Source organism: Erinaceus europaeus, chromosome 4 (genome assembly GCF_950295315.1).
Source record: "Erinaceus europaeus chromosome 4, mEriEur2.1, whole genome shotgun sequence".
NCBI lineage: Eukaryota > Metazoa > Chordata > Mammalia > Eulipotyphla > Erinaceidae > Erinaceus > Erinaceus europaeus.
In genome coordinates, this window is record NC_080165.1 from 46,956,075 (window position 1) to 46,965,339 (window position 9,265).

At 40.4% G+C, this 9,265-nt stretch overlaps 1 protein-coding gene across 1 annotated transcript; it reads left to right on the forward strand.

The window, feature by feature from the left end:
* Positions 1 to 9,157: 9,157 nt before the first annotated feature.
* Positions 9,158 to 9,247, forward strand: LOC132538057 (uncharacterized). The gene has a single exon (XM_060189329.1). It carries the CDS (start codon positions 9,158 to 9,160, stop codon positions 9,245 to 9,247), a length of 90 nt encoding a protein of 29 aa, XP_060045312.1.
* Positions 9,248 to 9,265: the final 18 nt, after the last annotated feature.

Here is a 9,265-nt window from a genome sequence, read left to right on the forward strand (position 1 = left end):
TCTCTGACAGTTCTGAGGGTCAGAAATCTGAAATCATAGTGTAAGTAGAGTCATACTCTCTCCTTCCAGAGATTCTAGAAAACAATCTTTCCTTGATTCTTCTAGTTATGGTGACTTCTGGTGTCCCCTTGGCTTGTAGACACATGACTCTATTCTATCTGCCTCACTCTTCACAAGGCCTTCTTAACTGTATATATCTCATATATTTCCATTTTAATGTTTTATTTTTTATTAGTGATTTAATAATTTTCAAGTTTGTAAAGGTTATAATTGTAAGGGGGCTGTAATTCCATACAGTTCCTACCACCAGAGTTCTTTATCCCATCCTTTCCATTGGAAACTCTCCTATTCTTTACCCCTCTGGAAAAATGGACCAAAATTCTTTCTGGGGTGCAGAAAGTGGGGGTTCTGACTTCTGTAATTGCTTATCCGCTGGATATGGCCATTGGCAGATGGATCCATACTCCTAGCCTGTTTCTATTTTTCCCTAGTGGGATAGGACTCTAAAGAGATGAAGCTCCAGGAAGTGTTGGTGAGGTTGTCTGCCCAGGGAGGTCAGAATGTAATCATAGTATCCTCTGCAACTTGATGACTGAGGCTGCAGTGCTTCTGTGGATGTCTCAGCTGTAGTTGGTGAGGTTTACTTAGATCAATAGTTGCAGATGCTTGTTTTGGGGAAGAATCTGGACTGTCCACCCTTAATCTATGACCATGTCTGTGGGAAGTCAATTCTCTCCTCAGATATTTCTCTTAGGAGAAAACTAACTGGGCTTGCAGCCTACCAAATGATCTCACTTCAAGATCTTTGAGCACATTGTCTTTTACTAAATAAAGTCACCTTTCAAATGGACATAACATTGAGGCAGGCGTATTTTCCATTCAGCCCCCTATCCTGTCTTATTAATGACACAAATTAAAGTATATCTGTCCATTCTTTATGTTCTTAAGCAATTCAGTGTAGTCTACTAGCACTGGATTAGAAGCTGTCATTCACTGAGTGTTCTCTTCTCCCTCCCTGCATTTAATATGACAAACATGACCCCATGCCATGGTATTGTAGAGTAGAGAAGGGAAGCTGGGTGTGTTGGGGTGAAGTTACCCCACATTCTGTTCTCAAGTATTGTGCCAGGTATCCCACACGTATCTCAGGTCACTGCTGACCTGAATGGACTTGGATGGATAGGATTTATGAAGGGCTGTGGGAGAGGGGTATCTCTTCAGAATCCATCTCATTTGATACCAAGAGGTATATCCAGTGCAGCTCCATGCCAGGCACAGCAAAGAGCAAGTAGCACATTTTCATTGAGGACACAGTAAAAAGGGAATTGAAACATAGCCTAGGCCTCCCAGCAGAACTCCAAGACAAGATAGAATCAGTCTCAAAATCTTTGCGGTGGGGGAAATACATAAGAACAAGTAGCACCAGCACCCAGTTGGAGTGGAGACCTATTGCTCATCCTGGACCACATCTCAAGTCTGCAAATTACCCGGACATGTGGTTGACCCCATGATCTCTACATCATTAGGAAGACCAGCCCATTTTATAACCACTCGGATTGCTTTTCTGATTCTGCTATGTATATCCCTGTAATCTGGAGCTCACTTCTGTTTTCCTGCCACTGTAGACATGGGGTATATATTCTGGTATTGTCTTCACTCTGCAGGTTCCACATCCTTACAAACTCAGCACTCACTTGGCTGCCCTGTCTGTAGACCTCCCCTCACCTTAGTCACTGTCCCCTTCGTGGACAGGCCCCATTCTACTAGCATCCACTTGCCTACATACCTTATTTGAGGTTTTACTAATGCTGTGAACTCTTGAAGTATTTATCTTCCTACTCTGAAAAAAAACATATGCGCTTTTTAAAATGCAGCTTATAATCACCTCAGCTTTTTAGAAACCATATCAAAGAGTTGGTTCATATCAAATGTATAGCCTAATAAAAATTCCTGGACTCTTTCCTTTCTTAAACCATATCACTGCAACCTTTTACTCAACTAATTGAGCTATTGAAGCCTATGGCAGGCATTTACACTTACTCTCATTAATCTTAATTTTCTTGGTTTTGTGCCATCACTTCCAGCTTCTGAGGATACATTTGAATATTAATTGCAATAATATATTAGGCCTCCTTTCCAGCCTTCTGTTACCTCAAATGATGATAACCAAAACACGAATAAAATGTTGAACTGACTAGAACAAAAAATAGAATTTTGGCATACCATTTGTGCCATGCTGACACTGAACAATGAAAGTCTAGTTTACATACTAGAAGCAGAGTATCTGATGAATGAATATGCAGTCCACTTCCTCTGCGGCATGTTTGTTCAGATGCCCATGAGAGCATCTAATTATACTGTTATCCAATACACCTTTTTCCTTCCCTGATAGCCCAACAATGTCAGGGCTGGGCCTGTTTTTAATAGCTAACCTCAATGAAGTAACTTCTGTCAGAGGTATGCAGTTCTTCCAGTTTAGTAATATAAAGAAAAAACAGAAAGACACTGACAGGCCAGAATTTAGTAATCAGTAATCGTAGTGACTCTCCCAGACATTCTGTCTTCTAAATAGTCACATAGTTTTTCCAGAACTGGCACAAGTCCAGCCTGCATTTCTTCCTCTTTAAAACAGAAATAATTTCTTCTCCTGGCCTCTGAAATTTGTTTCTTTGAGACTGAGGCCTCACTGCCTCTGTCTCTTTCCCTTCCCTTCTCTGATTTCCTAGACATCTACAAAGGGAATTGAGTCCCAGTTTTCTGGATTCAGAAATGAGGTCAGTATATATTAAAGAAAACTAAAACTTGCATTATTCTGTGTGGAATTAATGTAAATCAAACATTTGAACAAGGAGGTTAGCCCAAAGTGATCAGACACTACAGTTAGAAGTTTGTCTCAAAACTCTCAGAGGCATAAAGAATAGGAAAGCTATCAGGGAAGGGGATGGGATACAGAGTTCTGGAGGTGGGAATTGTGTGGAGTTGTACCCCTTTTATCCTTTCTCAGTGTTTCCTTTTTATATATAATTTTTTTAAAAGTTTGTCTTAATTAATGAAAACAATTTAATATGTAAAATTTTGCAAAACAACCTTCGGGGAGGGGAAGAATGAAAGGAAATTCATTATGAAAAGTTACAAACCACTAAATGTACACACATTTAGTACTTGGTTACATGTAGATAAGTGACTGAGAACATGGTCTTTAAAGTTAAACATGAGTTTGCTAACATCTGCATGATTTGGGGCAGTTTATATTATCTTTTGGAGCCTTGGTCTTTCCACAAGGAAAGGAGTTGAAGCAAGGAAAATACTCAGCACAATGCCTGCCATGTAGTGTATGTTTAGTAAAGAAATTCTACCATATTTCAAACAAAAGTTCACTAGGGCTGGCAAAATAGCTCACCTGCATAATGTGTCTGCTATGTTATGAATGTGACCCAGGTTGGAACCTGGCCCCTATCACACTGGAGGAAGCTTCAATTCTCTCTCTCTCTCTCTCTCTTCTGGAAAAAGTCAGATATAACTGTGAATCCCTGGCAATAACAAAAAAGAAGAAAAAAGCGGAGTCAAGTGGTAGCGCAGTAGGTTAAACACACATGGCGCCAAGCTCAGAGTTCAAGGACCGGTGTAAGGATCCCGGTTCGAGCCCCCGGCTCTCCACCTGCAGGGGAGTCGCCTCACAAGCAGTAAAGCAGGTCTGCAGGTGTCTATCTTTCTCTCCCCCTCTCTGGTTTCCCCTCCTCTCTCCATATCTCTCTGTCCTATCCAACAATGATGACATCAATAACAACAACAATAATAACTATAACAACAATAAAACAACAATGGCACCAAAAGGGGAAAAATTAAAAAAATTTTTTTTTGAAAAAAGAAACTAAGCCTCCAAATAACATGCCACACACTCATGTTTTCACTCAGCTAAGACCCTCTTAGGAATGGGGCCTGAGAGAGGACCACCCAGTTTATTTCCCTGCCCTAGAATGCATTATGAGGACTATATATATCAAATTCTAGGAGAGTCTCCCATCCAGAACAGTCAATTGTTATTTTCAGGATCTGCAAGTCAATGGAGTACATCCTCACATCTCCCAGCATAGTCACCTCCTTTCTTAATCAATTTTTTAAACAAATATATTTTTATTTATCTTGCATAAAAAGAGAAAAATTGAGAGGTGTGGGGAGAGACCTGCAGCACTGTTTCACCACTTGTGAAGCTTCCCCTGCAGGTGGGAACCAGGGGAATGAACCCTGGTCCTTGCACATTGTAAGGTGTATGCTCATCCAGGTATGTATGCCCTTCCTATCATTTCTGAAACAGTCTCAACCCATGGTAATGGGGATATGTTTTTTTTAATTATACCAAAGATATAAATATAGAACTTTCTTTGTTGAATTTTAGTCTTCTTCCTGGAGATGATTGAATCACGCATAAAATTTATGCTAGTTGCCCTTTTTAAAGTGTTTTTCTCTGTAGTTTATGAAGATGGAAAGAACAAAAAGGGGCATTTATTTAAAACTAATTATATTGGGCCTTAATCACCGCCAAGTAAACACTTGAGTTTTACCTAAATATTAGCTGCTTTTCTCCAAGGTTCCATCAATTTGGTGTGTGCACACAGCACCCTTTTGGCTTCCCAGCATCTGCTCCATTAAGAAGAGCTTAAATGTGCTTACTTTGTCTAGGAGCTTATAAGCACAAAATTTAATCTTATATCCAAGTTTCTGAAACCTCGTAGTGTCTATGAGTCATCTGAAAACCTTGTTAAAATACAGATTCTGAATCAGGGACACTGGATATTCCTGCAACTCTATACTTCTAAAGGCACAAGACTGCTGGTGTTGCTGATTTGAGCACCACACTTTGAATACCATGGCTGAATTGCCACTGAGCTGGATTTGAATATACTGATAGAGAACTTGATATGACACTAGCTGTGAAAATACTTAGGATAAATGAATGCATTCAGAACAGTGATCACCAGACAAGCTGTCAATTCTCAATTTGTCTTGGTTCACCATTTAACTCCCCCTTCACCTTCCCTTTTCCAACATGACATATGATCAGTGTGGAATGCATTTGTGACTCTTCAGTAGCTTAGCACATATATAATCAGATGAGGCCCCGTGTTTTGAAACAGCCCTTTTTAAAATCATGGTAGGAAGATCTAGAAGTGAATTCCTTGCAGACCCAGCTGACCCACTGATATGTTTCTGTTGTTAGAAGACCACATGGACAGAGGGGTCATTTATCTGTAACTATATAGAAAGACACTAAAGGCAGAAATTTCACTCCTCCTTTATATTCTCATCTTATTATTTTTTCTTTTTTCCCTTCTTTTTTTTTCCTACTGTATGTCTCCACCATCATAACCAAATCCTTTCAATTCCATAGTCATCCAGTGTAATTAAGAATATTGTGACATACTGGGGCACCCTCTGGTGGTTTGCTAAGGATACAAGATGCATTCCCTACTCTCGGCGTTTCCTTGATGGGCGATACTGACAAAATAGCTAATGCAGTAGACAAGAGATATAGACCCCCAAATTAGAGGCACCCCCCCAGCTCCTCCAAACTATACTGGTAAAAAAAATGCTAAAAAAAATGGGGGGGGGTAAGTTGGATTTTTTTAGCCTGACCCAGCTTCTGTATTGATTTTTATGCCTTTGATTTATCATTTGTGTTATCTGCAAACTATGTTTAGCAAAGGATAACTTTTCATAAGAATACATTTGAGTTTACATGTTAAGGCCGACATGTCATAGTGTTTTACTTGCAGAAAACCACTTCTAGAGCCTAATCTTTAGTGCCAACTAAGCCAATGTCTTTCTAATAAACAGCATAAACAAAGCAAGGCATCACTGAGAACCAAGTCAGCATTCTTTTTCAAATTCACTAAAGCTGAGTTCTTTAAAAAGTACCTACAGAGGGGTTTTCTAGTTTTGTATACTGTGCACTGGGTTGTACAGGCATTGTTACATTTGCATTGCTAATGGATCTCTTTCTGTATGTGCTTGACATTTTGCTTGGCTTTGAAAGGACTTTTATGCTGCTGCTTTTTCTTCCCTGGAGCTGCCTTGGGCTAATTAACCTATTCCCTTACTGGCTGGGCCTACTATATGCAAATGTTCTCATTTGGAATTCTGACATATCACTCTAGCATGAACATCCCTAATGAAATCCTGTGGGATTTTATTGGATCAGTGCTACTGTGGAGCCAGCAGGGGGCGCATGGAATGGTTAGCTTTGAGCAGATCTAAATGACTTTTTCTTCTGTTGGTATGCAGTTCTCTTAAGAGTCACTCCTAAAATGTAAAGATAAGAGATCATTATCAGGGCATTTTAGCTGCAGGGACAGCTGTTCTAATGTCTGTGTGGTTCATCTTTATTCGATCACTGTGATAGTACAGAACTTTTTTTAAAAAATACTTTTTTATTAATTTATTATTGGATAAAAACAGGCAGAAATTGAGAGAGGGGGATATAGAGACGGAGAGAGACAGAGAGACACTTGCAGCCCTGCTTCACCACTCATGAAGCTTTCCCCCTGCAGATGGGGACCAGGGGCTTGAACCTGGGTCCTTGTGCACTGCAGTGTGTGCGCTTAAACAGGAGTGCCACCGCCTGGCCCCCGGAACTTTTTTTTTTAAGTAAAGTCTTTATAAGAGAAATGTATGTTGAAGCAGTTTTTTTGGGTCTTATAAAAGTCCTAGGTTGGTTCACAATGTAGAGTGCATGACCACCATACTTTATATGACAGAGTGGTACTTATTTCTGCTTCTCTCTCATAGAATTATGAGCCAAGAAAGAAATAAAGGGAAAGAGAAAGGAAGGAAGGAAGGAAGGAAGGAAGGAAGGGAGGGAGGGAAGGAAGGGCCACAGAAACAGTGCAGTGGTTTGCACAAGACTTTTGTGTCTAAGACACCAGAGGGTCCAGGTTCAATCCCCCTCACCATAACAAGCCAGAAATGAGCAAAAGGGCACAAGTGGTGGTGCATCTGCTTGACTGCACACATTATAATGCAGAAGAACCCAGGCTCAAGCTCCTAGTTTCCGCCTGCAGGGGGAAGCTTTATAAGTAGTGAAACAAGTCCTGTAGGTCTGTCTTTCTTTCCCTTTTTTTTTTATCCTTCCTCTCATTTGTTCTATCTCTATCCAAAATAATACATAAATCCCTTTAACTGTTAGCAATCATATCCAAGATAGAGCAAACCAGAACTGAACAATGATCTGGTAATGAATAAATAAGTAAATAAAGTCCTAGAATCAGAAGCTAAATAATTCACATTACTCCTTCAATATAAACATTTCTTCAACATTAATACTTCAGATATCTCTCTCTCTCTCTCTCTCACCACTGTTTCTAACTTTAAAGTGCCTTGCTTGTCATGTGGAAAATATCCTATTCTTTTTGAAATTTCCTTTTCTAATAGAAACACCAAAATATTTTCAACCTCCAACTTACCTGATCAAAATCAGTAAGGAGAGGAAGCCTCCTTTTGCATTGTTCGTACCCTTGTCCTGTATGTTAATTAATGTTGAAGCAAAAACAATAAGAGTCACTAATTCACAGGGGTTGGGGGATAGCAAATGAGTATGGGGGCACAGACTATATTGGCTTGATGCAGGGCAGCAGAGGAGAGAATGTGTTTGCACAAAGATACTGCCTGACTGCTGAAGGTGTTCACGCCTGCTGTGTTTGTTTCAATAACAGATCATAGGATCTATGTAGGAAAAATACTAACCTCCAAGGTTGATGCCCAAGACTTCCCAATAGATGACATTGTATAGTCTGCAGCTGCCTGCAGGGAGCACTCACAGATGCTGCTTATTAGTCTGGTTCTTGTTTGCAATGGTGATTCACCTCTTTGTCCATACAGTCTAAGGGACTGGGAATTCAGTGGCTACTGGGAGACAGGGGTATATAGCCACAGACACATCTCCAGCTTCATTATTTGTTTAAACACACATTGGCAGGTTGGTCCTTTTCAAAGAGAAAAGGAGGGGCCAGTTGGTGGCGCACCTGGTTAAGTGCTCATATTACAGTGTACAAGGATCTGGGTTCAAGCCCCTGGTCCTCACCTGCAAAAGGAACTAGTGGTGAAGCAGGGCTGCAGGTGTCTTTCTGTATCCTTCCCTAATTCCCTCACCCCTCTCAATTTCTTTCTGTCTCTATTCAGTAATAAAAACTATTTTTTTTAAAATGAGATGGAGGAGTGAATGTAAGGAGAAAAAATCAAGTTGGGAAACTAGAAAGAGACATGAAAGAAACAAGCATCTGTGTAACTCTCAATAAGGAAGCCTGCAGTCCATCTGCCCTATTATTGCATTTTCTTCTTAAGCTCTAGCCATGTTCATACTTTAACTGTCTCACATTTTTTTTGGCTTTCTATTGCTATATGAATGACTGTACTGGGAATTCTTTGGAAACTTACTGTCAAGAACAGAATTATTTTGGCTCCCTCTGTGAGTTGGTGTGTGTGTGTGTGTCTGTGTGTGTGTGTGTGTGTGTGTGTGTGTGTGTGTGTGTGTGTGTGTGTGATGAGGAAAGAATTGTAGATAAGTGTGGACTAAAAGGATGGGAGGAATCTGAGTGAAGACAGTGGCAGATTAAGATTCAAACACATCAGAAGACCTCTTATCTTCCACCCCTAATTTCTTCCCTCCTTCTTCAATGCCTGGCTCTGAGAACATAGTACCACTGACTTCTCCTGATGTCATTCTCCCCATAAAAAAAGAAATTAACTTGATTTTTCCAATGCAATAAAGAGGTCAGGAATGGGACCAGCTTTTCTGGAAAAGGAAGCTTAGGAAATGCATTGTTGGTCTGCTAAGAGAAGATATAGAGAAAAGGAGAGGGGGTATAAAGAAGCATGCCTTAGAAGAGTTGCTACATCCATAAAAAGGCATTTCCTTTAAGGTTTGACTCACTCTGTGTCTGAATGATCTTCCTGATATGCCTTATAGGATGGCCAATATTCTCTCTGCATTAATATAATCTGGCCTTGGGAATTCACAGTGAAACAGAGTCCTCCACTCAGACTTGGGGAGGATATTCTGTCCCAGTGCTAATATTTTATTTCCTTTCCCTTCTTCCCACTCTCCTCCCTCTCCATCTCCCAGATTCCAGAACTGCTGCTGGCGGATCTCACCCACGGGGAGATGATTCCTCATGAAGAGCCTGGATCCCCTACAGAAATCAAATGTGACTTTCCGTTTATCAGACTAAAACCAGAGCCAGCCAGACAGTGAACCGGTCATCGTGGAGGG